General features: G+C 40.1%; 1 protein-coding gene across 3 annotated transcripts; it reads right to left on the bottom strand.

The window, feature by feature from the left end:
- LOC132406880 (dipeptidase 1-like) lies at positions 1–26272 on the bottom strand. Of its 3 annotated transcripts, none has more exons than XM_059992981.1 (10): positions 26188–26272; positions 20252–20378; positions 16851–16983; positions 15521–15671; positions 15329–15398; positions 7905–8081; positions 4396–4480; positions 4235–4310; positions 4011–4146; positions 1–1264 (listed from the first exon to the last, which is right to left on the bottom strand). In XM_059992981.1, exons 1-10 carry the CDS (start codon positions 26238–26240, stop codon positions 1082–1084), a joined length of 1191 nt encoding a protein of 396 aa, XP_059848964.1. In that variant the 5' UTR covers positions 26241–26272; the 3' UTR covers positions 1–1081. The 3 variants fall into 3 exon arrangements, with proteins under 3 accessions (XP_059848964.1, XP_059848963.1, XP_059848965.1); XM_059992980.1 differs by lacking the exon at positions 26188–26272 and adding an exon at positions 25747–25920; XM_059992982.1 differs by lacking the exons at positions 1–1264; positions 26188–26272 and adding exons at positions 2762–2964; positions 25747–25920.
- Positions 26273–26575: the final 303 nt, after the last annotated feature.

Raw genomic sequence — 26575 nt, 5'->3', positions numbered from 1 at the left:
TAAAAGGTTTATTGAAATTAGGTAACACTATAACTAATTAAATGAAGAATAATTACAGAGTATAACAAGATTATTACAATTATAAAAGAATTATATGATGTAGGGGTTTGACAAGAAAATGTTACATATATTAATAAAGAATCTTGTCCTGCTGCTTTTAATGTTCTTCACAACTTTTAGCTGTAAGTTCAATTTACGTGTAATTGACTTTAACCTGATTCTGGATGCAACTCAGTCTGGTGTTGGTTCCCATTTGTACAAATTAACCTCATCTATCTGTTGCCCAGCTTTGCCCCATACCTCTCTTTTTATAATATGTGAAAATGATTGACAACAAAACCTGACCTTTGAGTTTGACCCTTCCCTATCTAGTTCATCCTCCTTTAAGTCAATGTCTTCGGAGAAATTGTTTTTACTCTCTAACAATTCTGCAGTATTTCCGTGGCAGAAAATGAATAATGTAAATTGTGTCTTTGAATACATTTTCTTTCTTAGCAAAAAGGATTTTCCTCACTACTTTTTCTGCACACTGGATTAGGTAACTGAGTCACTTAGGATTCATTCATTATCTGTAGCAGAGATCACTCTTGAATTCTTCATTCACCACTGAACACCTTTAAACCACAAAAACTAACTTTTGCAGATGAATCAGAATATTTTAAAATTTCATGTTTTTAAAATTAACTTGCACATTTTCTTAATTTTTTGCGTTGATCTCACAGACTGAAAGTTTAAAAACTCCTTTTTGTTCTCATTTTATTGGCTGCTCTTGCTGGATTCCAGAATCACCCAGCATAATAAATGTTATCATTTTGCTGCTAACCTCAAGATCTACCCGATTATAAGATCTAAGCTCAATCAAGGTGTACACAGCAGTCTCAAAAAGATACCTTTAGGCATTAAAGAGATTTTCCACCAAAGTATGGATTGGCTAGTTAATGTACAGACACTTAGAGTCTATAATTACAAAGACATATATTCAGAGTAAATTTATTTTTTGCCCAACTCTACTATTGCATTAATCTTCTTTAGGTGTGATCTCTGTACATTAAGTGCTATTAATCTATTCTTAATGTTGCATTTAATTAATAAGTTTAACTATTAAGGAAGCAATGAACATGACCGTGCTGAGAATATGAAGAGTGCAGAGATGGGGAGGAGCTGCCGATGGATAGCCAAGAAATGTCCTGCATGCACTCTGCACCTGATCCTGAGAAATGACATCATTTGATGGTGTCTTGGTTTTCTGAAGCTGCTGGCTTACCTGAAAAGCAGAATTGTACCTAGTTAACCTCATGGATGCCATTGTAATAATATTTAATTTAATAGGATCTAAAGTGCAATTGGACAAAAATTTTTGGGGAAAAGCATCATCACACTACATCATTATACTGTAATGTTAATTCCCCTTCCACAATAATATTTGTAGTTCATTTTTGAGCATTTCCAAAGAGACCAGGTTTCAGTTCAAGAGCCCTTATTGTTTCCATCATTCCCCTCATCATGGAGTTGGTACTGAGTCCAATAACAGAACTTCTTCTTGAGCAACTAAATTAAGGGAGTAAGAAATCAAATTGGTTGAGTAAAAAAAATACAGGCAGTTAAAGAAAAAAATAAAGTTTTCAATATTAATTCAAAAGCAAAATAAATGCGTCCATCATTCTTACAGGATGAAAGTTTCAAATATTCATAAACTCTTGAGAGAAAATACTTTGCATAAAAGAGATGCAAGGAGATAATGAAGGGTTGTAGATTCTCCCATAAGACAAATTTCCTCTTCACTCCACTCTGTTAAGACCTCAGAAACTTGTGTGTTACTTTTTACTCTTAAACACTCTTGGAATATAACCATAGCCTGTCCAACCTTCCCTCATATGATAACCTGTCCATTCTAAGTAACAGTCTAGTAAATCTTATCCGTTATTAACCACAAACACATGGGTAATATTATTAACATAGAAATCAATAAGCATCTTGCAGCCAAAGGAGATATCCTGATAAACGGCCCATGTTACTGTCTGATTTTCAGCTTCCATTGCTACTTCTATGAGAAAGATGAGATGCACTGTGAGCTTCATTGTTGTTGCACTGTACTTTAAAACCTGTCACATGCTTCAAAACATATCATTTATTTATGGCTATTAATCAATCTCTGCTCCATAAGGCTATGTCTCACTTCTTTCAGGTTATAGTCAATTTTGGAGATTTAAAAGACTGAATTTTACTTCCTCGCTTTGACGTTTTTCTCTTCTCTACCCTCTCAATCCAATATTCCCCTTTCATTTCCCTTTAGTATCTGATCTGAGTTTGAATTTAGCCACTCTGATTCACACTTCTTGTTGATACTTCCTCTGTTTCACAATCTTTAAATCTCATTTGCTAAGGAAGCGCTTGGTGCATTGCTGAGCATTTGCTAATGCTTCATCATTTTATTTTCAAAAAAAAGCTTCAAATTAGAGGGTGAGATAAATTACAAGTCACACTTGAGATTCCCCATTCCAGAAAATTTTGAGCCACTGATGTTAAGCACTGCTATTAGCTGAAAAACATACCATTTACATTACTCTACCTTGTATTTTTATGGTATTTTCCAGCCGAAGATAAACAAGACTACTTGAAGTAATACCAGTCAAAATAAATTTTCTCTTATAATCAACACACTAAAAGTGCAAAGAGAAAGCTCATATCGATTGTAATAACCTTTGGTCAAAACAGTTGACCCAGTTGTAAAGCAGTTTGACTGAAGCTGAAAAATAATTGGTAGTCACTTTTTTTTGTCTTTTGTTGCTTATATGAACAATTATTTTAAAAAGATGATTTATTGTTAACATATAGGTATTATAATATTTGTGAAATGTTAAGCAATCACAGATAGTTACCTTGATAAGAGTTATGTTTAAATGGGCCTAGTTTACCATTTCCTCTCATGCGTTTATAATCGATGTGGTGCAAAGCATAGTTCTTCTATAAGAAATTTCAGGTAAAAATCAGAGGAAACTTTTACTTAAGTGATCATTTTCCACCATTTCTACTACTGCCATCATGATGCCATTTTTCCATCTTGATATGTAAGAGATGAGATAGAGCTCTGAGATATAGACAGATCTTGGTGATCTAGTACATGGTCTTGAAAATTCTTCTACAGTGCAGCAAGTAATTAGGCATGCTAATAGAATGTTATTATTCATTAGACCATAATACCATAGCATATAGGAGCAGAATTAGGCCATTTGGCCCATCAGTGAAACCTTGCTGACCGCAGCCTATTTTGTCATGTGCCTTCAAGTACCCTGCAACCTCATCCTTAATAATCAACTCCAACATCTTCTCAGCCACTGAGGTAAGACTAATTGCCTATAGTTTCCTTTCTTCTGCCTCTCTCCCTTCTTGGAGTGACATTTGCAATTTTCCAGTCCCCTGGAACCATTCCAGAGTTTATTGATTCTTGAAAGATCATTACTAATGCCTCCACAATGAGTGAATGAGTGAAATCTGTAGTAAGATCAACACATCCAACAGTACCCATAGAGAGACAAACAAGGGTTCATGTCAAAGGTTGATGATGTTATTAAATAAGAAATGGTAGAAGTTAGCTATGTTACAACTTTTAAGCAGGCACAGAACAGAGGAAAGGTAGACATAAAAGAACATCACAGTGTACCACAGTATGAGGCTATTATGTACATCCTTGTGAATAATTGAAAACAAATTGCAATCTTTCATGCCAAATCCTATGCCAGGGCCTCAACAGAGTGAAATAAGTGGAAACTACCCTTTAAAATAGCCTAAACTTCACTAAAAAGAACTAAATGACCTTAAGTAAACACTTATTTGTAAAGCAGCATACAGACTATGGTTTGAGTGTGAGGTAAAAATAATGTAAATATAGTAATATATCACTGATTAACAATTTAGTATACTTTAAATTTCTACTGAAGTTAGAGATTATGTATATCCTTATGTGATTATGAAGCTCAATGTTGTTAAAATGTTTGTAATAAGTTACTCACTTCTTCAGCTTTCTTAAGGACTCGTAAAATGTTTAAACCAAGCAGCTTTTTAATTTCATTTTCAGTCCAGTTACGCCAAAGAAGCTCAGCGATCAAATCAGGAAATTTTGAAACATCTTCCAAACCAGTGGGTCCCCTTTAAGAAGCAAATAAAGGGCATTATTGATTCAACAAATGAATGAGAAGCTATGATGAGAAATCAAAAACAACTGCCAGTTATGTACCTTTCAAAACCATCAAAGTCACTGCCGATGCCCACATGATCTGCACCAGCGACATCTCTAATATGGTCAAGGTGGTCTAAAATTACAACAACAAGAAGTTTAGAGAACGCACACAGAATTATAACAGGCCTTTTATTCAAATGGCTTTTTGCCATACTAACCTGCAACTTGGGATAATGTTGCAGTTTCTCTACAGGAAATAAAGTTGGGATAAAAATTCACCATCACAATCCCTGAATTGTTTGTCTGAAAAACAAAGCAATTGGTCCAATTAACCTATGTGAACAGAAAGCCATAGGATACCAGGTGGAAGATTTTTTTTTCTGGTGTGAACCACACCTTGGAGAACTTTGCACAACATAACATCCTAATACTTTGTGTAACATCAAAGTGATGAGGTATATGAAGGTTAGCTGTTTGTTTATGTGGAGCTAATTGTCCTAATGGAAAATCATGGTTAATGTTACTGGAAGCTGGGCCAGTCTGAAAGCACATTGTCTAAGTATTCTTCCTGGTAAGGAACTACTTGTTTAAGTCAAAACTTCAAAGTAAATTTATTATCAAAGCTCATATACGTCACCATATACAACCCTCGGGTTTGTTTTCTTGTGGGCATATTCAGTTAATCCAAGAACCATGAAAGAATCAGTGAAAGACTGCGCTCATTGGGACTAACAAACAACCAATGTGCAAAAGACAACAAACTGTGCAAATACAAGACAAAAACAAAGCAATAATTATCAAAAGCATCAAGGGTCCTCAAAAGTAAGTCCATAGGTTGTGGGAATAGTTCAGTGATGAGGCAAGTGAAATTGAATGAAGTTATCCCCACTGGTTCAAGAGGCTGATAGTTGAGGGGTAATAACTGTTCCTGAACTTGGAAGTGTGAGTCCTGAGGCTTCTGTACCTTCTTCCTGATGGCAGCAGTGAGAAGAGTTCATGACCTAGATGTTACACTAAAAGAATAAGTATACAAACAAGTAAGAATAAAGAGTGGCCAGACAAGAACACACAACAGTATATTATTGGTCTGCAGGAAACAATTTATTATCATATTGCTTCATGAATATAAACAATTTTTTTGCTGCAGTATAGCTGGAGACTGATCAACAGATTTTTAAATTATGAGGAAGGATCTCACTGAAACCTACTGAATATTGAAAGGGTGACTTGTACAAGTGGGATAGTTGCACCTGAACTGGAGGGGTACCAATATCCTGGGAGGGAGGTTTGCTAATGCTATTAGGGAGGGTTTAAACTAGATTTGGAGGGGGTTGGGAACTGAAATGAAGAGGCAGAGGATTGGATGTTTGGTGCACAAGTAGAGACAGCTCATTAGGAGTTTGTGAGGAAGGATAGGCAGATAATAGAACAAAGAGGCACTCAAGCTAGTTGGTTTGAGGTATGTCTATTTTAATGCAAGGAGTATCATAAGCAATTCAGATGAACTTATAGCATGGATTAATATGCAGAACTATGATGCTGTGGCCATTTCAGAGACTTGGTTGACTCGGGCAGGAATGGCTGCTGAGTGTGCTGGGCTTTAGATGTACAGGGAGGGAGGAGAATGATGTGGGCACATGGCATTGCTAATTAGGGATAGTATCATGGCTGCAGAAAAGAAGGAAGTCATGGAGGGATTGTCTACTGAGTCAGTGTGGGTGGAAGTCAAAAACAGGAAGGGGGCAATAACTCTACTGGGTGTTTTTTAATAGACCCTCCCCAATAGTAACAGAAACATTGAAGAGCAGATAGGGAAGCAGGTTCTGGAATACTGTAGTGCAAGAATAATAGGGTTGATGTGATGGAGTGATTTTAACTTTCTTAATATTAAGACCATAAGACATAGGAGCAGAAGTAGGCCACAAAGCCCATCGAGTCTGCTCCTAGATCCCACTCAACCCCATACACCTGCCTTCTCACCATATCCTTTGATCCCCTGACTTACTATGTTCATCTGCCATTTCTTTGACCACATTTCTATCTCACCAGCATCATTTTCCAATGATCCAATATCAACTCTCACTTCCCTTTTACTCTGTATGTAACTGAAAAAATGTTTGGCATCTTAATATTATTGGCTAGTCTCCCCTCATATTTCATCTTCTCCCTTCTTACAGCTTTTTTAGTTGCCTTCTGTTGGATTTTAAAAACTTCCCATTCACCCACTCACTGTTGCCCTTTCCTTGACTTCTATGCAGTTCTTAACTTCCTTTGTCAGCCATGGTTGCATAACCCCGTCATTTGAGAATTTTTTTCCTCTGTAGGACATACGAGGAGTGATTGATAAGTTTGTGGCCTAAGGTAGAAGGAGTCAATTTTAGAAAACCTAGCACATTTATTTTTCAACATAGTCCCCTCCTAAATTTACACACTTAGTCCAGCGGCCATGGAGCATACGGATCTTGGACCTCCAGGAAGTGTCCACAGATAGGTGATTGATAAGTTTGTAGCCTCAGGTAAAAGGAGATGAATTATACAGCTCTCGTTACATGCACATGCAGGTCAATTCTTTGAGTGATTATGCAGGAAGTTTGAAGTTAGTAACTCTTCGCCTTCTACCTCAGGCCACAAACTTATCAATCACCCTGAGTTATTAACTCATTGTGGGCAGAAGGACCTGTAAAGTGCTGTAGATTTCTATGTTCTATCAATCACACAGTTAGTAGGGTATTTATAAACCTATCATAATACATATTTCTGTGACAATTATGGGGAAAGTTAAGTAGAAATAATGGGAAAACAAAAGTAAAATGCTTCATTTATAAAGCCAATCATGCAAAAACATAAATAACCACAACTCAATGTATCTCTTTATCCTTTAAGTTAGATGAAGGTCATGAGAGGAACATAAAGAGACTGCACAGATATATACACAGATATAATAAATATGCAAAAAATTGACTTGTGTGGTAATGCAAGTTGAGATTGCATACCTTGTCAGGAAGATTAGAAATGGTTTGCTCAAGAAGAAGTTGCATGCAGGTAAAGCAAGTAACTACAGTACAAGTTAAATTGAACATTGTACTTTAATCACAGAACGGAATGCTGTAAGAAAGTAAGGAAGTCTTGTTACTCTCTGGAGATAAAACCCCCAGAGTTTTGGTCTCCTTATCAAATATTTGACTTCGCAGCACTGTAGGCTTATTAGATTGATGATTGGGATGTAAAAAGGTTGAGCACAGAGCCTCTTTCTGAAGGATAGAAGATATTTTCACTGAAGCATAAGATTTTAAGGGACCTGCAGACTAGATATTGCAAAGATGTTTCCACAGATGAAATCCAGAAGTAGGGGTCATGGTCTTAGGTTAAGGGCTTTCCATTTAAAACTAAAATGGAGAGAAATATCTTCTCTCAAATAATGTAAACGTTCATTTATCTTTACCTAGATTAAGCATATTCAAGGCAGAGAAATCTGAACCATATGACGAATCAAGGGTTTATGGGAACTGGACAGGAAATCAGAACTGAAGCCCAAGATCAGATCAACTCTGAAGTCATTGAATGCAGAACAGAATCATGGGGACATTTGACATATGTTGCTGAATGATTTTTACATTTATAATGGTTGATATTTATTTATTTGAAATAATCTTTTCTAGCTAGTTCTTTATTTTTTTCTTTATTTTAGATGGTAACATGTTTAAAACATTCATGTGCTTACTCATACCAGTTTACGAAGAACATTATCCTGGACATTTCTGTAGTTCTGGCACAGAGCAAATGCAGAGGAATGACTGAAAATGACAGGAGCAACTGATGCTTCAAGTGCAGCCAGCATTGTATCTTTGGAGACATGAGAGAGGTCAATCAACATTCCCAGACGATTCATTTCTTTCACAATTTTCTGAAAGGCAAACAGTGCAAATATTTGATATGTCTAGTTTTACATTGCTTTTCAGCATGAAAAATAATTACTTGCATTTATGTATCACATTTAATGGAGGAAAAACATCTTAAGATCTTTTGCAGAAGTGTAAATTAATACTTAGGCCACCATCATCAGTCATATACAAGATTCAGAGAGAGAAACTAAGACTTTGATGAAAAAGGATGTAAGGAGTGGGAGAAAGTGAGTTGGAGGAGGTTAGGAATGGAATTACGAGGGTGTGAGGAATTGGTGGCAAATGAAACAGGAAATTAGAGATCGGACAATCAAAGAGATGGTTTGTGAATTTCTGAATATGTGGGTGTAAGAGGAACTATTTACAAAGACAACTGGATGAAGGACCATTAAAGAAAATGGCTGGTCAAAAGTTCACTTGTAATAAGGGACAATGCAGCCAGATGAAATAAATTTTGAAAGAGAATGGCAGGAACGGGAGATGGAAATCAGACCAAAGTTTCTTCAGTTAAAATTGGCAAATCATAAAAGACTACAGATATTAATATGAATATAGAAACATTTGGAAGCTCATCTATGGGTAGAGGCTATGTGAATGGAGAAACAATCATGAGAAGCAAGTTCAAATCGCATTGCAGTAGCTGGGTAATTAAAACTGTAAAATAAAATCTTGAATAAAAGCGAGTTGTGAAACAACCATATTGTTTGTTTATTAATATCCTTTCAAGCAGATAATCTGCTGTTCTTAATTATCTGACTTATTTTACTCCAGACCTACTGCAGAGAAAGTGACCCTTAGTAGCCTTCAGAAATGACTTTGTGAAGAACTACCAAAATCAGCAGGAATATCAGACCACCGGTAATTGACACGAGCATGACACAGACATACCATTTCCTGTCAACTCTGAACATTCCTCCTCACTAACCTCTGGGAGCTTGGTCAATTTGACACTACTTAATTAACAATCAAACATAATTAAATTCACAGAATCATGATGTTCATTCAATGCTGTAAACTCCTCCATTCCCATCTTTGAAGGTGATGTAGCAGAAGGACTAAATGATCAGTGGTGGCAGCACAACCATTCAGCCAAATGGAAATGGTCCTGGAATTTCTCAATGTTGGTCAAACTTCCTTTTATTGGAGATGATTCATTGCTAGGTAACAACAACTTGCTGCACATTAGCTAAATCTGAACATTATTAATATCGGGCTAAGTTTGGTCATGAATGCTTCTTTGGCTAGGCCCCTAGGGTCCTCAGTTGCATCACCTGCCAATATCAACAACAAGGTGACAACAGGCTTGGACAGGCCTCTCCAGTGGTCTCGCTCTTGGTCTTGCTCTGATCTTTGCTGTGCAGGAAGCAAGGGTTGGGTTTGAGAGACACAGGTAGATTGATGCAAGAGAACCTCTGGAGTTCACTGGACTCATTTAGGCAAGTATATTTCATCAGGTGGATCCTGAAGGCAGATTCTGTGCTTTTCCCAGAGTCTCTAGCTGCCAAAGCAATGTAGGAGATTGCACACGGGGGGGTGAGACAATTACATCTCCCATTGGGCGCCACAGTAGCGGAACGGTGAGTGCGATGCTAATTTAGCTCGGAGAATTCAATCCTGGCGTCCTACGTAATGGATCTATGTCCTCCCTATGGAATGCTTGGGTTTCTCCAAGTGATCCCGGTTCCTCCTACAGTCTAACGACGTCCCAGTTAGTAGTTTAATTGGTCATTGTAAATTGTGATGTGGTTAGGTTAGGGTTAATCGGGGATTGCAGGGTGACATGGCTTGAAGGGCCAGAAGGGCCTCGTTGTGCCATATCTCTAAATAAATAAACAAACAAATAAATATAATGAGTTGTTTATTGGCTAATGTATCTGAAATATGGTGAAGGAGATGGCCTCAAATTAAAGAAGTCACTTAAGACACTTCAGTAGTGGTAATATGTACATTCATAAACTGACTGTGTCCTTAGAAACCCTCTGTGCGCTCTTTATCCCCTTAACATGTGGTGCCCAGATGTGCACATTTCACTTTAGCTGAACCCAAATGATTCTTACTTTTCCGGTAAGATGCTGGCGCGTTCAGATGCAGCGGCCTCTCCAGTGCCAACCAGAGGTGTTTTTGTCTTTTTAAACATCTCTTTATGGTCGCAAGACACTTCTGGACATTAAGAACCTCAAGTACTGCAGGGTCTGCCCAGTCAGCCAGTTGCTTGTTAGCAGAGGAGCTGGACTTGGTGCGGGCCATGTTGCTGCCCGCTTCAGAAAGGCGTGAAGAGTTGGTGCGCAAAGGCAGTGTGCAGTTTAACACTGAGTGATTGTCTTGGATGTTTTTATTGTGATCGCAAGTCCCTGCTGGGCATTGGTAACGTAGAATACTGCAAGTCCAGTTCACTGGTTTACTGCTGAGACTGATGGCACGCGAGCTGCATGGTTTGATTATAGCGAGGACCAGGCCTCAGGTCAAATGATGAAGACTTTCCGATTCTGCGGGAAGAAGTAGAAGTAGCCATAAGGTTGCTGAAGAATGGCAAAGCTGCAAGAATGGACAACAAATAAGAGAAAATTTGCAGAGATTGGAAATCCAAGCAACGTACACAAAATGCTGGAGAAAATATGGAAAAGAGTAGAGTCACATTTCAGACCAAGACCCTTCATCAAGACTCATCAGGAATAGACAACATCCTGGCTGAGCTAAAGAAACATGGAGGAGAGACAGTGATAGAAATCCTCACTAAAATCTGCAACAAAATATGGCAGACTGGGGAATGGCCAACACCCTGGACGAAATCACTCATCATCACTCTCCCCAGGAAAGGCAACTTACAGAGGTGCCACAATTACAGGACCATAAGTCTTATCGGCCATGCAAGCAAAGTGATGTTGAAAGTCATCCTGAAGAGATTGAAACCGCACGCAGAACAAGTAATCACTGATGAGCAGGCTGGATTCAGAAGTGGAAGAAGTACAACAGAACAGATATTCAACCAGCAAGTACTGTGCGAGAAATACATCAATAGGATATTGTCCATGTGTTCGTAGGCTTCAAGAAGGCATTTGTTAGGGTGTGGTCCGGAAGCTGATCCAATCCAGTAGCATCTCTACATCAAAGCTAGCAGTGCGGTACTTATTCAAGGCATAGTTGGAGAGTGGTTCCACACATCAGCTAGAGTTTGACAAGGCTGCCTCCTTTTTTTACATTTGAACCATTGTTTTTGTTATAGTAAGAAAATAGTTGTCAGTATTTTTCAATCGGGCACTCGAAAATCAGGGCTAGCAGGGTGGAGGTACGTCTCTGCCAAAGGAGGTGTAAGGCGCTCCTTCCCTCCTCTAGCCTATAGGTCAAGGTGCAGCACCTTCTTAGCCCCCGATCAGAGTCACATGAAGCCATGGGAGCAGGTGGTGGATGGTCATATAAGCAGTTGGTGCATATCACGAGTCCTGGTTGTGTGACTACTGATGCCCCTTGCTGACCGACCAGCGCTCGGTTGCGTTCCTGTTCAGCAACCAACAGCGGAGCAAAATCAAAAATGATAAGATTTTGCGGTGGAGAATAGAACTCTCCACCTACAACTATGATATCCTGTACCAGCCTGGCAGACTCAATGAGCCCCCTGATGCCCTATCCCGGGAAACATGTGCTAGCACACAGCTCGACCAGCTGTACACCCTTCATGCACAACTTTGCCATCCGGGGGTCACCCAATTTTATCATTTTGTGAAAGCTCGGAACCTGCCGTACTCCCTGGAGGACATCAGGACGATGACCAGGGACTGCCAAATTTGCGCTGAGTGCAAACCGCACTTCTACCGTCCTGACACGGCGCAACTTGTCAAGGCCACCCGCCCTTTTGAGCGACTGAGTGTTGACTTTAAGGGCCCCCTTCCCTCCACTGACCGCAATGTCTATTTTCTCAATGTTATCGACGAGTACTCACGGTTCCCCTTTGCCATTCCCTGCCCCGACACCACTGCCACGTCCGTCATAAAGGCACTGCATCAGCTCTTCACTCTGTTCGGGTATCCCTGCTATATCCACAGTGATAGAGGGTCCTCCTTTATGAGTGACGAGCTGCGCCAGTACCTGCTAGCTAGGGGCATTGTTACTAGTCGGACCACGAGTTATAATCCCCGGGGTAATGGACAGGTGGAGCGGGAGAATGCCGCGGTGTGGAAGGCCACACTTTTAGCCCTTAAGTCAAAAGGGTTGCCGGTCTCTTGATGGCAGGAGGTCCTCCCTGAGGCACTCCACGCTATCCGCTCTCTGTTATGTACGTCCACCAATGCCACCCCTCACGAATGCCTATTCTCTTTTCCCAGGAAGTCTGTCACTGGGACCACCCTACCAGTTTGGCTGACGTCCCCGGGGCCAGTGCTGCTCCGGAAACATGTGAGGAGCAATAAATACTCTCCGCTGGTCGAGAGGGTTCACCTTCTACATGCGAACCCCCAGTATGCCTACGTGGTCTTACCTGATGGGCAGGAGGACACGGTCTCCATCCACGACCTGGCACCCGCAGGAGCAGCAGACCACTACCCTGAAGACTCTCCGGTAGCTATGAACCCTGCACCTGAGGTGACACCGTGCTCACCAGGCCCTACACAGACTCCTCACGACACTTATAGCTCACCAGGCCCTACACAGACTCCTCACGACACTTATATACTGGGCGTTGCGTACGCATTTATACCAGGTGCCTCGCACATGCGTGAGGGATCACTGGCGCCTAGTGGGCTGGAACAAGCACAACCTCCGTCTCCTGTGCAATCATCAATGTCACCGGTATCCATGCAATCACAGCCGGTGCTACGTAGATCGCAGCGACAGATTCGATCACCTGATAGACTTGACTTGTAAGAAACTTCGCCACATGGGGACTCTTTTAAACAAGGGGGGGGGGGGGGTGAAAATTGATGAACCATCAATAACTCACTCTGAGACGTAAGGCGAGATATCGGCTTTTATTGACTGGAAGAAGGAACCAGGAGTGAGTGACCATCATACTACGTCCTGGAGACTGAGGCCGAGCATCAGGCCTCAGATCGCCTTTATACAGGGGCCTGTGGGAGGAGCCACAGGAGCAGTCAGCAGGGGGCGTGTCCAGACAGGCACACGTAGTTCACCACAGGTGCATATCACGAGTCCTGGTTGTGTGACTACTGATGCCAGGTAGACAGTCTCTGACATGTATTGATAATGGCTCAGGTCACCCATCTTGTAATGACACAGCCTAGAAGGTGGCAATGGCAAACCACTTCTGTAGAAATTTGCCAAGAACAATCATGATCATGTAAAGACCGTGACTGCCCACGTCATACGACACGGCACATAACAAACAAACTCACTCAAAGCAGCCGGGCTGAAGGAGGGACTCTTTATTAACCAGCATATCTTGTTAACTGGCCTCTGTCAAGTCCAACATTGGCCACACTACAGAACTCAAGTGGCCTGGGCTTTGATAGAGTGGAATTTAAGAATTGACAGACAGCATACACTAGAGGTGTCTGCCCCCAATTCAACACAGATGCCGTGCCACACTGCTTTCAGCGTCACCCCTCCTGACATTGTGGCATGAGGCCTTACAGTTATGGTTGCAGATCCTGCAATCTGCTTGGGTCACAGGGCCACAGTGCAGAGCGAGTGCTGCACCAGTTCCCTGTATCTCTCACGGTTGTTGGTGAGTACATGGGTTGCAGTAAAGCTCTTTCTGGTCCACTCTGCAATGCCGTCTGTCCATTTCTTCCTCTGTCTGACCCTTTTTTCTTTTCCCCTGCACCATTCCCTGAAGAATGATCTTTGGGAATCTACTTGATCTTGTTATATGGCCAAACCATCTTAGTTTTCTTTCCTTTTCTGTGGACAGCAGATCTTCATAGTGTCTCATTTGCTGGGTGATGGTTCTTCATACTTCATCATTTGAGACATGGTCTGTATAGGAGATGCCAAGAACCCTTCAGAAGCTTCTTGTTTCTACTGCCTGGATCTTCTCTTGCAGTTCTGCTGTCAAAGTCTGTGATTCGCATACATAGAAGATGATGGAGACCTTAAATGTATGCAGGAGTTTCAACTTGGATCTGAGAGCGATGTTATTGTCTCTCCAGATTGGTTGTAGTTTAGCCAGAGTCACTGTTGTTTGGGCTGTCCTTGCAAGGGCTTCAGGCTTTGATCTTTCTTGGCTGATGATGGTGCCAAAATACTCGAACCGTTTGACAGCCTCTAGTTCTTGTCTACCGAATGTGATTTTTGTTGTGATTGGCTCTTCACTGTTTCTCATCAGCTTGGTTTTCTCTGCCCTTCTTCTAGGCTGTGTCATTACAAGATGGGTCACCTGAGCCACCTGAGATATCGTCTACCTGGCATCAGTAGTCACACAACCAGGACTCGTGATATGCACCAACTGCTTATATGACCATCCACCACCTGCTCCTATGGCTTCATGTGACTCTGATCGGGGGCTAAGAAGGTGCTGCACCTTGACCTGTAGGCTAGTGGAGGGAAGGAGCGCCTTCCACCTCCTTTGGCAGAGACGTACCTCCACCCTGCTAGCCCTGATTTTAGAGTGCCCGCTTGAAAAATGCTGACAACAATTTTCTTACTATAACAAGAACAATTGTTCAAATGCAAAAAAATCGTATATTCACCACTTGTTTAATTCCTACTATTTATGCACCCTTTAAAATGCATGCTCCTATTTTCTAATTTATTATGGTGTACTTTATCAAATGACTTAAAAAATCCAGATATACAACACTTATTGTACTACTTTTATCAACCTAACTTTATTAATTATTCAGGTTTGCTTGACTTCAACAAATCGCTGTTGGCTACCTCTGTGTGAGAATTAATTTTAAATGTTGACAATCATCTTTAGAGTAGTATTTCTACAATTTAAATTGGAATAATATTTGTCAGATTTATTTCTTTCATTTTTTAAACAAAAATGATAAAATATGAATCTGCAGTTGTCTGGCATCATTGATATATACAAAGGACTGAACTATTGCTTTCATGAATAAATAATTCTAAATCTCCTGCTCAGATAGTCTTTACATTTTAATGGCAAATCTTCAAAACAGTTTGAGAGCTTCATAAGATGCAGTACATCACAACAAAAGTTCCATTGCATATGCACATTGCAACAATAACCTTTGATCTAAAGTCTCACAAATATTGTCATGCAAGAGACCATTAGAGTACATGAAGTAAAAAAGAAAACAGCATTTCATAGCTTTAAATAAAATTTACTAACTTTTCCAAAATCAGACAATCCTTTGACACCAGGCTTCACAAGGCCACTGTCCACTCTGCTGGTATCTGCCCTGCAAAATGAGGAACGTGAAAATAAATGAGACCTTTACATGAGCTGCTCTCACAATTACTATCTCAGAGGAAACATAGTTATGAATAGTTATAACTTATATTCAATTAAACATATTCTTACCACGGTGTATTACAGACGTGTGTTAATGTCAGGTAACGTACTCCAAGGTCATAGAACATTCTCAAAGCTGCTAGACTGCTGTCAACTCCATGTCCACCTTCCACGCCAATGAGGCTGGCTATTTTACTACTATTAAATGCTTGCCTGATTTCTTCAATGAAATGAATAAACATCATTACATTTCATAGTCAAGTTTTGGGATTTTGGATATATATATATATGATATGGACATTTTCTTTGACGGTATAATCATTTTTATCCAGCATCAAGATCAAAGATTTACTTAATTCTCTTTCCAAAATCTCAAATCCTGTCTTCATTTGTTCTCCTGCTAGACTTATTAATAAATTTGAAAGCAGCAGTAACAAAATTGATTATGAGGCAGAAAATAAGGACTTGTGGTGAATGGCTGTTTTTCGGACCAAAAGATGGTGAGGAGGGAAGTTTTCCACGCTCACCTCAGTTGAGTTTGATAAATGTCAATGGACTGGGGGGTTATAACTGGAATTTACTGATGACAAAAAACTTTTAAAGAAGATCTGAATAAAGTTCATGAGGGTAAAGACTGTTAGCAGGTGGAAGCCAACACAGTGAAATTTGAGATGATACACTTTATCAGGAAAATCAGAAGATAAACATGCTAATATCATAAGAATAGAGAGACTTAGTAACGTTCGTACACAGAACTGGTACACAAACTGGTAAGCAAAACACTAGCTCAAGTATGGTGGAACTGGAGTATTATGGCCGGATCTTATCTCCACACTCTATGATGGATGTGAGGACTTGGGAAAAGATATAGAATAGATTTATTTGAATGGTCACAGTGAGTAGGCAATGTGTGAGCAATGAAGATGTTTAAAAGGGAGGTTCAATTTACCTAGAGAAAAAATGGTGAGGTGGTTCAAATCGTAATTGGTACCTTCAGTAGATTAAATCAAATAACTTGCTTGAGTGGCAAGGGTGGAAATTTAATTTGATCAGAAAAGGAACAATAGAGAGAGAAAAAACCTTTTCTGCAGGATTAAATGACATTTGTCTGTCAGAACGATCGGTACTATTTCACAAGCAGCCTTCAAAATGGAAATAATAAATTCTTGAAGAAAAAATATTGCAAGGAAAAATATTGATTCAGTCTAAGTGATTGTTATTTGAAAGGTGGGCAGTCTGCCTTCTATTATTTCACACAGTTCTACAATTCAACTAATGGTCAAATTTTTTCCCATCACCCTCCTTAGATTATAAGCAAAGTGGATGCATTGCATCATTTTTTAAATACTCTAAATAAATTTGATTATCCAAGGATAAAAAGCATTTTTAGTTCACATACCATCAGCTGTTGTTGCCTGTTGGAAATCTTCCGGAAACATGTCTATCATCCTTTTTATGACATCTATTTGTTCCAAGGTATGACGGACTGCATCTTTGTTCTGTGCATTGCAAGGCACATAAGCAACCCAGAACTAACACAATGAAACAGAAACCTACATGAAACTGAACTAGCTAATCAATCTAAAATACTAAATTATTGGTGGCTTCATCCTCCACCATTCAGCCATGTTTCAATCCATTTAGAAATATATAAATCAACAGCTGGCAATATAACTTACTTTTGTTAGATTCTTGGAACATTAATAAGGCTGAAGGACATCTGATGGATGAAATTGCTGTGTTAAGCATAATTACATAGCATCCGGTTTGATATAATTCATTGTTATAAGTCCCACAAGAGGATTTGCCACATCTCATTTCCACAAAATGTCAGGAGAGAAATGTGCTTGAGCTGATTACTAAAAGAAACTCAGCTACATGATCAACAGGATAGCAATTGGCTTACATAATGTGTAAAAGGCATATAATCTACTGGAGTCCCTTGAAATTACAGTGTAGCCCTTAAAATCCCAACTTTGCAGCAGTAAGTGGTGGACATGCAAGTAAGAGGGAAGAGCTTTCAATTAACTCACTTAACTCTTAGATAACATTACCACTCATCATCAGTCTTGGTAATTTGATTAATCTTCAATGGTACTTCCATTGCGCCCTCACCGTCAACATCCTGCAGGTTATCACTGACCACATAAACATTATGACGACAACAGCATGTCAAAAACTGGATATCCTGCAATGTGACCCACCAGACACCAAAGCCTTTCTATCATCTAAAGTCAGGACCATGAAAGAAAATTCGTAGCGGATCATAAATTCGAGACAACCAACACAAAGAAAGAGGAATTAGACTATTATAAGTTGGAAATATATTGATGCTCCCTCATCAGTTATTAGGCTAACTCCAGGAACACCATCCAACGCCATCACACTTAGCACAGAGGCCCCCAGGGTTGCGTGCTCAGTCCACTGCTGTTCACTCTGCTGACCAAACACACAGCTCGAACCACATCATCAAGTTCGCCGATGAGACCACCGTGGTGGGTCTCATCAGCAAGAACGACGAGTCAGCTTACAGAGAGGAGGTGCAACGGCTAACAGATTGGTGCAGAGCCAACAACCTGTCTCTGAATGTGAACAAAAGAGATGGTTGTTGACTTCAGGAGAGCACAGAGTGACCACTCCCTTCTGAATATCGATGGCTCCTCGGTAGAGATCGTAAAGAGCACCAAATTTCATGGTGTTCATCTGGCGGAGAATCTCACCTGGTCCCTCAACACCAGCTCCATAGCAAAGAAAGCCCAGCAGCATCTCTACTTTCTGCGAAGGCTGAGGAAAGTCCATCTCCCACCTCCCATCCTCATCACATTTCACAGGGGTTGTATTGAGAGCATCCTGAGCAGCTGCATCACTGCCTGGTACAGAAATTGCACCATCTCGGAATCGCAAGACCCTGCAGCAGATAGTGAGGTCAGCTGAGAAGACCATCGGGGTCTCTTTTCCCGCTATTATGGACATTTACACTACACGCTGCATCCGCAAAGCAAACAGCATTGTAAAGGACCCCATGCACCCCTTATTAAAATCTCTTCTTCTTCCTGCCGTCTGGAAAAACGCACCAAAGCATTCGGGCTCTCACGGCCAGACTATGTAACAGTTTCTTTTCCCAAGCTATAAGACTCCTCAATACCCAGAGGCTGGACTGACACCTTACTGCCCTATTGTCTTGTTTATTATTTATTGTAATGCCTGCACTGTTTTGTGTACTTTATGCAGTCCTGGGTAGGTTTGTCGTCTAGTGTAGCTTTTTTCTGTGTTGTTTTTTACGTAGTTCAGTCTAGTTTTTGTACTGTGTCATGTAACACCATGGTCTTGAAAAATGTTGTCTCATTTTTACTATGTGCTGTACCAGCAGTTATGGTCAAAATGACAATAAAAGTGACTTGACTTGACTTTTAAAACTAAACATGAGGAAATCTGCAGATGCTGGAAATTCAAGCAACACACACAAAATGCTGGTGGAACGCAACAGGTCAGGCAGCATGTATAGGGAGAAGCACTGTCGACATTTCAGGCCGAGACCCTTTGTCAGGACTTGACTTGATTTGACTTGACTTGACTTGACTTGAATAGCTTTATGGGACTATCTTTAGACTTCATGTAAAATGTAGGAAGTTTCACAGCAGGATAGGAATGGTATTTCATTCGTATTGTCATTTTCTTTTCTTGTGCACCTACATAGTTTTCAGCCTCTGAAAGGAAGCAAAGGACTTCAACATATATTATTACTTCAACAACGACAAATTCCTAGCACCTTCAATGGGATCCTACCACTAAATATGTCTCCCTTTGCACCCCCCCCCCCCCCCCGCTTTCTGTAGAGTTTGTTCTCTACGCGATTCCCTTTACCACTTGTCCCTTTTTCCTCCATTACCATCATTTAAGGTCCCAAAAATCCATTCCAGGTAAGGGAATACTTCACATGCAACACCAAATTAGGGAAACTCAAAGTAGACAGGGGAACCACTTCGTCAAGCACCTTCTCTCTGTCTGCCACAAAAGTTAGGATTTCCTTGTGGCCCCCCTAGTTTAATTCTACTTCTCATTCCCATTCCGACATGTCGGTACGTGGACTCCTCAATGGTCACTATGAAGTCATCCTCAGCTTGGCGAAGCAACAGGACATATTCCATCTGGGTAGCTTCCAACATGCTGACATGAACATCAATTTATCTAACTTCTGGTAATTTCTCCTCTTTCCCCTTCTCTCTTTTCCCATTCCCCACTCTGGCTGCCCTCTTCTCTTCTCCTCACCTGTCCATCACCCTCTTCTGGTGCCCCTCTCCTTCCCTCTCTCTCATGGTCCACTGTCCTCTCTTATCAGATTCCTTCTTAAGCTGTTTATCTCTTCAACCTATCCCCTCCCCACCCACCAACCTTCTCTCAATTTAATACCTGCCAGCCTGTATTCCTTCCCCTCCCACACCATCTTATTCTGGAATTTTCCCTTTCCTTTCCAGTCCTGATGAAGGGTCTCAGCCAACTGTTTATTCCCCTCCAAATATGCTGCCTGATTTGCTGAGTTCCTCCAGAATTTTGTGTGTGTTACTCAAGATTTTCGGCATCTGCAGAATCTTTTGTGTTTAAGCTTTTCCTTTTATATGTAGGAAATTTCTAAAGAATTAAGAATTAAAGGCCTGATTTATAATGAAGCTCTGTATCTAGGTTTCAATATTTGGTCCTAATTAAAGGCATAGGTTATTTTGTAATTAATTTCCCACTCTATAAGCATAAATTAGGCACAGAAGAGCCAGGAGGTGAGAATGAGAACAGGGTAAAGAGTACCTGAGCACCAACCAAACCAGCCTGGAGCTTTTCAATGTTGGTCTGAGTAACATTCCAGGTCCTAAGGTCAACTGCAGAAAGATCATTGTGTACTCTCTTCCTTAGCTGCCATGGCAGGTCATTGTGCCTGAAATAAGGAAAGTTAATATTTTTAAAAAGTTACTGAATTCTTATATACATACGGTTGATAGGAAGCTATGAGCCATGACAAAAATCATTGTATGAGTGGAGGTTGGTTGTAGGGGATTTGCAGCTCGTTCGTTAGGCAGAGCATTCAGCAATTTGGGCATTGAGGGAGAGAGGAAGAGGAGAGCCATCCACAGTACCACCGATGCGGCACAGAGGGCCTCAAGGTGGCTGTGGCTCAAGAGAGGGGAGCCATGGAGTCATGTGTAGCTAGTCATCTGGACACAAGCTAGGGACTGATCAGCCCTGGCTGGGTCGCCTGGAGGAGGGTGTATGATGTTGAAAGACTTGAAACACCCGATGATTCCAGGAACATCACTGAAGATGTGTCCAGAGGCATCAGTAGATGTATGTACAAGGCTATGGATTAAAAGAGAAACATGGAAAGAATTCCCATACAAATCATTTTCCAGTAGTCTTAAGTTAAGGAGGGGATAGGGAAGGTTGGAGTTGGAGAGGACACTCCTTTAGAGTGAGACTGTAGTTGCCATGGTGATAAGGGATTGAAGAAGCCATCTGGTTAGTAGGTTAATGAGACAGAGTGAAGACTAAGCAGCAGGTCAGGTAATGTTAGTAGGGAGAGTAAAGGTGAGGAAGAGGATGGAGTGATACCATTTACTTCCTTGACTGAGTTATGCGCCTGATACACTGAAGATGTCAACATATATTTAAGGGACAGTATCTGTTCTTCCATCTAAGTATGTTTCTATCTTCTGGACTCAATGATGTATTGAACAATTTCAGATAACCTGCCTGTGATTGTATTAGAACTGCTGCTGTAATGCTAACTCAGTTCCTCCAGCAGATTGCTTGTTACAGTTTTTTTCAATGTTGATTTGTTTGATTTCTTTCTTTCCAAACACCTTCAAGCATATTGCTCATCAGCAGCTTATTTTTATTTCAGAGATATGGTGTGAACAGACCCTTCCGGCCCAACAAACTGCACTACCCAGCAACCGACACATTCAATCACAGCCTATTCACAGGACAATTTGCAATGGCCAATTGACCAACTAATCAGTACATCCTTGGACTGTGGGAAGAAACTGGGGCACACCCACAGGAAACCCAAGTGCTTACAGGATGAATGTACATATTTTCTTACAGAGTACACCGGAACTGAACTCCAATGCTCCGAGCTGAAATAGCATTGTGCTAACTGCCACATCCCATCATTATCACAACTTGGCTTCTTGCTATCAGAGATGTTACCTCCACTCTACAATTTCTCCCCAACCACACTGAACTTGAAAATTTTCTCCCACCTCGTCCACCGCACCCCCCCCCCAACTCTTTTCCAGTTCTGATGGAGGATCTCTGAACTCCAAAATTACATTTTTGGTTTTAGTTGGTTTTTGGCATTACCAACTATTCCTGCAGATTTTGCAGCTCTTACAAACCAATATCTATTGTAGTTGCAACCTGGTTTTCTGAAAAGTACCTGATTGTAGTATGTAAATCCTATGTATTCTATGAGACCAAAAATTAAAAAACAAAGAATGGGTAAATGGGTAAATTATTACAACCTATATTACAGTAATTACACAGACTGTTTTCTCTCTCTCACATGAAACAAATGGCCCTTCCCGAATGGACATGGATATGCAAATGCATTTATGCACTTCAGTGTACACTGGTATGAAGTTATATATTTTGACTGGGCAGAAGTTCACAAACTCTTTGTAAAAAGGACAGGATCTGAGACAACTGCATTAATGGGTACACACATCACAAAAAAAATGACAGATTAGTAATGCCATAAGAATAATTTTTCAGAAAAAAATTGAAAGGAAAATAAGTTATGCTGTAACTTAAATATAAATCTCAGTTATACTATATTTGGAATATAACTTGCTTGCCAATCACCTTCCTCTGGTGCTCCTTCCCCTTCCCTTTCTTCCATGGCCTTCTGTCTTCTCCCATCAGATTCCCCCTTCTCCAGCCCTTTATCCCTTTCACCAATTGACTTCCCAGCTCTTTACTACACATCTCCCACTCTCCTGGCTTCACCTATCACTTACTACATTGTACTTCTTCCTCACTTACTCTGACCTCATCTTCTTTCTCTAGTCCTGATGAGTGGTCTTGGCCCAAAATGTCGACTGTTTACTCTTTTCCATGGATGCTGCCTGTAGAGTTCCTCCAACAATTTGTAGGTGCTGTTTGGAATTCTGTGATTTGTTCTTGTTTTATATTTTAAAAAAAACAAACATACAAGCACCAAAGAAGTTGCAAAAATGCAAGCTAGAATGATAATAGATCAGATTGGTTATACTGTACCCACAGTACTGTGCAAAAGACACGTGTCAGAAATTCACTGAAGTGAAAAAGCTTTCAAGCATAATGAAAAGTTGCATTAAAAGAATCAAAATTACTTTAAAGAACAATAAATAGTAAAAAAAAATCAAATCAGTATTTGATGTGACCACCCTTTGCCTTTAAACTTGCATCAATTCTCTTAGGTATACCATCATGCAGTTTTATAAGAAAATCTGCTGGTAGGTTGTTCCAAACATCTTGGAGAACTTGCCACAGTTCTTCTGCAGACTTTGGCTGTCTCTCTTTCTTCTACCTCTCCAGATAATCCCAGGTAGCCTCAATGATGTTGAGATCAAGGCTTTGTGGAGGTCATGCCAACTGTTGCAGAACTCCTTGACCTTCTTTTCACTGAAGGTAGTTCTTTATATCCTTGGAAATGTGTTTGGGGCCATTGTCCTGCTGCAGAATGAAGTTGGGACCAATCAGATGCCTCCCTGATGATGTTGCTTGATGGATGAGAACTTGCCTGTATTTCTCAACATTGAGGATTCCATTTACTCTTAACAAAAATTTCAAATGTTGACTCATCAGCCTAGAGCACTGGTTGCCAAGAAGCCATTCTGCCAAAGTGGGAACAAAGCCAAGAGATTCACCTATGCACAAAAATACAATGATTGGGTGTGGAACAATGGCAGCAAGTGCTCTGGAATTTGAAAACTTTGAAATTTTCAGCTCAAACAGGAGGCAGTTTGTTCATAGAAGAGCTGGAAAACACTACATGCATGAGTGTCTGCAGCCAGCAGTGAACCACAGTGCAGATTCCCTACAGGTTTGATGCTGCGTTTCTGCAAATGGAGTTGGTGATCTGGTCAGAATTACTGGAATCTTCACAGCTGAGAAGTACAAGCAGATTCGCATCCTTCACACAAAACCATCAGGGAGGCATCTGATCAGTCCCAACTTTATTTTGCAGCAGGACAATGACCTCAAACTCATGGCCAAAGACATAAAGAACTATCTTCAGCGAAAAGAAGATCAAAGAGTTCTGCAATAGATGGTATGGCCTCCATAGAGCCCTGATCTCAACATCACTGAGGCTGTCTGGGATTACCTGGAGAGACAGAAGTGGGATAGCCTAAGTCTGCAGAGGAACTGTGGCAAGTTCTTCAAGATGCTTGGAACAACCTACCAGCAGATTTTCTTGATGCAATTATAAAGGCAAAGGTTGGTCGCACCAAGTATTGATTTGTGTTAGCTTTTTTACTGTTACTGCTTTTTATAGTAATTTTTTAAATATTTAGAAACTTTTCATTTCATTATTTTTGAAAACATCTTCACTTTATATAACTTCCTTACACGTGCCTAAGACTTTTGCACAGTACTGTACTCAAAATATTCAATAGGCTGTGGTGCATTTCTCTGCAAAAAGCTCATTAAAAATATGAAGGATTATATAGGAAACATGGAAAGAAGAGGTTTCCATTTCAGAGTGAGGTGGGAATCAGGCGAAGTAACTATTTATTCATTAAAACATCTAGTGGAAAATGCAATGGAACCACGAGAACATGCACTTAACGGGAAATCTAGATAAACACGAAGTAGCAATAAGAATGTTGATGGGGTAAGAAGAAGAATGAGGGGAAAAAACTCACATCGAGCAAAAACACTGGTATTGACATTCTGTGTTTCATACTTTTAAACATTGTGACATTTCAATAGCCACAATTCTGCCGACGACAGGCCATTTCGGTAGGATTAGGCCACTTCAAATAAATGCAGGCAGAAATCTTACTACAAAGATACTGAGAACTATTGGCATTATTGTTAATGTAGGACAATTCATGCTATCACCCCATCCATAGTCACTCTGTGATATTTGAAATGGAAGAAAATAGCTTATTTCCTTGATCTGGACAAGTACTTTGATCTACAGAGTGAATTTGATGGCTTGTGCAACGAAGTCTCAAAGTAATTCTTAAAGCAACATATACCGTGTTGCAGCAGCAGAGCTGTAACAGCACCTGCTGTAAGATTGGGGTTCAATTCCCGCTACTGTCTGTAAGGAGTTTCTATGGTCTCCACGTCAATGTGGGTTTCCTCCAGGAGTTCCGCTTTCCTCCCACATTCCAAGGACAAGAAGGTTAGTAAATTATAAGCATGTTACGTTGCTGCCGGAAACATGGTGACACTTACTGACTGCCCCAACACAATCCTCGCTGATTTGATGTAAACGACACAGTTCACTATGTTTCGATGCACGTGTGCCAAGTAAGGCTATTCTTTTTCTTTAAAAGACAGGATTAATGTTTGAATATTCAGCCAACATTATGGAATTAAACTGCCTTTGTTTGAAACTCAAACATGATGCCATTTGGAGCCAGGTAGCTTCCAGCATCCTCCAGGAACAATTTATTGCAGGCATTTCAGAAGGTGGCTGTACTGCAGGGAATGGCCGAGTCTAACAGAAGCTGAAGCCCTGCCCTGCACCATTCCAATAGTTCCTTGATACCTCATGTTGTCAGAAGCCCTTTTCCACTATGTCTAAATGAATATGGTGTCAAAGGTATTCCAAAAGAGTTGAAATACATTAAATACTTCATTAAAACAAAACGTTTATTTAAAACATTCAACTAGAGGAAACAGTAAAGGTAATAAAACATTAATATGTGTTAGATACAAGCTGTACTAGCCTCTCAATTCAGTACCTTACAGAACCATCCTTGAATTTATGGCTGGTGCAGGGAGTGGCAAAAACTCTCACACACCACATTTGACATTCTCAGTGTCAGTACAGAGATGTGAATGTACAGTATCAAGTATGCCCATGCATACTATAATAGCCATAACTACTACGTGGAACCATCAATAAAATTCAGCGCATACAAGCCTGAAAAAAATACTGATCTGTAGCATTAATCTACTGAATCCAAAGATGAAAATTTCCATTAGTTTATACAAGTTTGAAGACATTATAGAATTTTTTTGAATGTAGTGAATAAAACAGTAAAGCAAAGTATGATATTCAGGCTTTATATAATTAATCTACTTACCCATCAATCAATGCAGTACTTCTCATTAGCATCTCAGCTTTTTGACGTAAAGAAAGCATAGCTGTGTACTTTACAATACACTGTATTAGAAGTATCAACAATTCCCAAGATTCTAATATCATCTCTGTCACACCTTTACTTTTCACAGCTACAATGTGTTTCTTGCCATTTGAACTATCTATTTGAACTATATGTCGAGATTTTTAAATACTGCTTACAAACAATTGCAGGAAAATGACTTAAATGGGACATCCTGCTAAGGATGGAAAACCAGGCTATTTTGATACAGGAAATTCAACTGTTATCAGTGCCTTTATAGAATTGTGTTGATAAAACACAGCTATCTTTCTTAAAACATTTCTTATCTCTGTTATTGATACTATTTTGATGTATTCCTTATTTATATAAATAGAAAACAAAATTTACAAAATATTTTCATACCTTTTTATGAGAATCAATTTATGAGAAGCTACAAAAATCCTTACTTTCGTCATTTGGGTGTTGGTTCCAATGAATGCAACATCAGTTCCAATCACACAGTCTCAGTCAGTGACTGTGGCTATGAATTTTTATTTGGGATCCTCCCATTTGGCAACATCTCACAATTCACCTTCCACTGCTACCCAGAGATCATTACTACACTGAATTCAAAGTTAACACAGTACATTTTATTCTCCCCATCAGATAGCAGCAGGCAGAACAAGCTTTGCAGCACATCTTCCAGTGGAGGGTGACACTGATCACACTCTGGTGATTTTGAAGGTATATTAACTTGAGAGCAGATATTAACATGTTGAACCACAAATGGAAAAAAAAAATCCACTTTCTC

Source organism: Hypanus sabinus, chromosome 17 (genome assembly GCF_030144855.1).
Source record: "Hypanus sabinus isolate sHypSab1 chromosome 17, sHypSab1.hap1, whole genome shotgun sequence".
Taxonomy (NCBI): domain Eukaryota; kingdom Metazoa; phylum Chordata; class Chondrichthyes; order Myliobatiformes; family Dasyatidae; genus Hypanus; species Hypanus sabinus.
The sequence above is the reverse complement of the archived record's forward strand: the minus strand, read 5'-3'. Positions and strand labels throughout refer to the sequence as shown.

Bases quoted from the DNA above. Each gene is read 5' to 3' on its own strand.
- LOC132406880 (XM_059992980.1), bottom strand. From the start codon at position 25,868: ATGATATTAGAATCTTGGGAATTGTTGATACTTCTAATACAGTGTATT. The intron at 8,082-15,328 runs GTTAGTAAATTT...TTTGCCTTTCAG, and splicing joins GATTGTCTGATTTTGGAAAA to AAAATTGTGAAAGAAATGAA. The intron at 4,147-4,234 runs GTACATAACTGG...TGCTTCTTAAAG, and splicing joins GACTTTGATGGTTTTGAAAG to GGGACCCACTGGTTTGGAAG.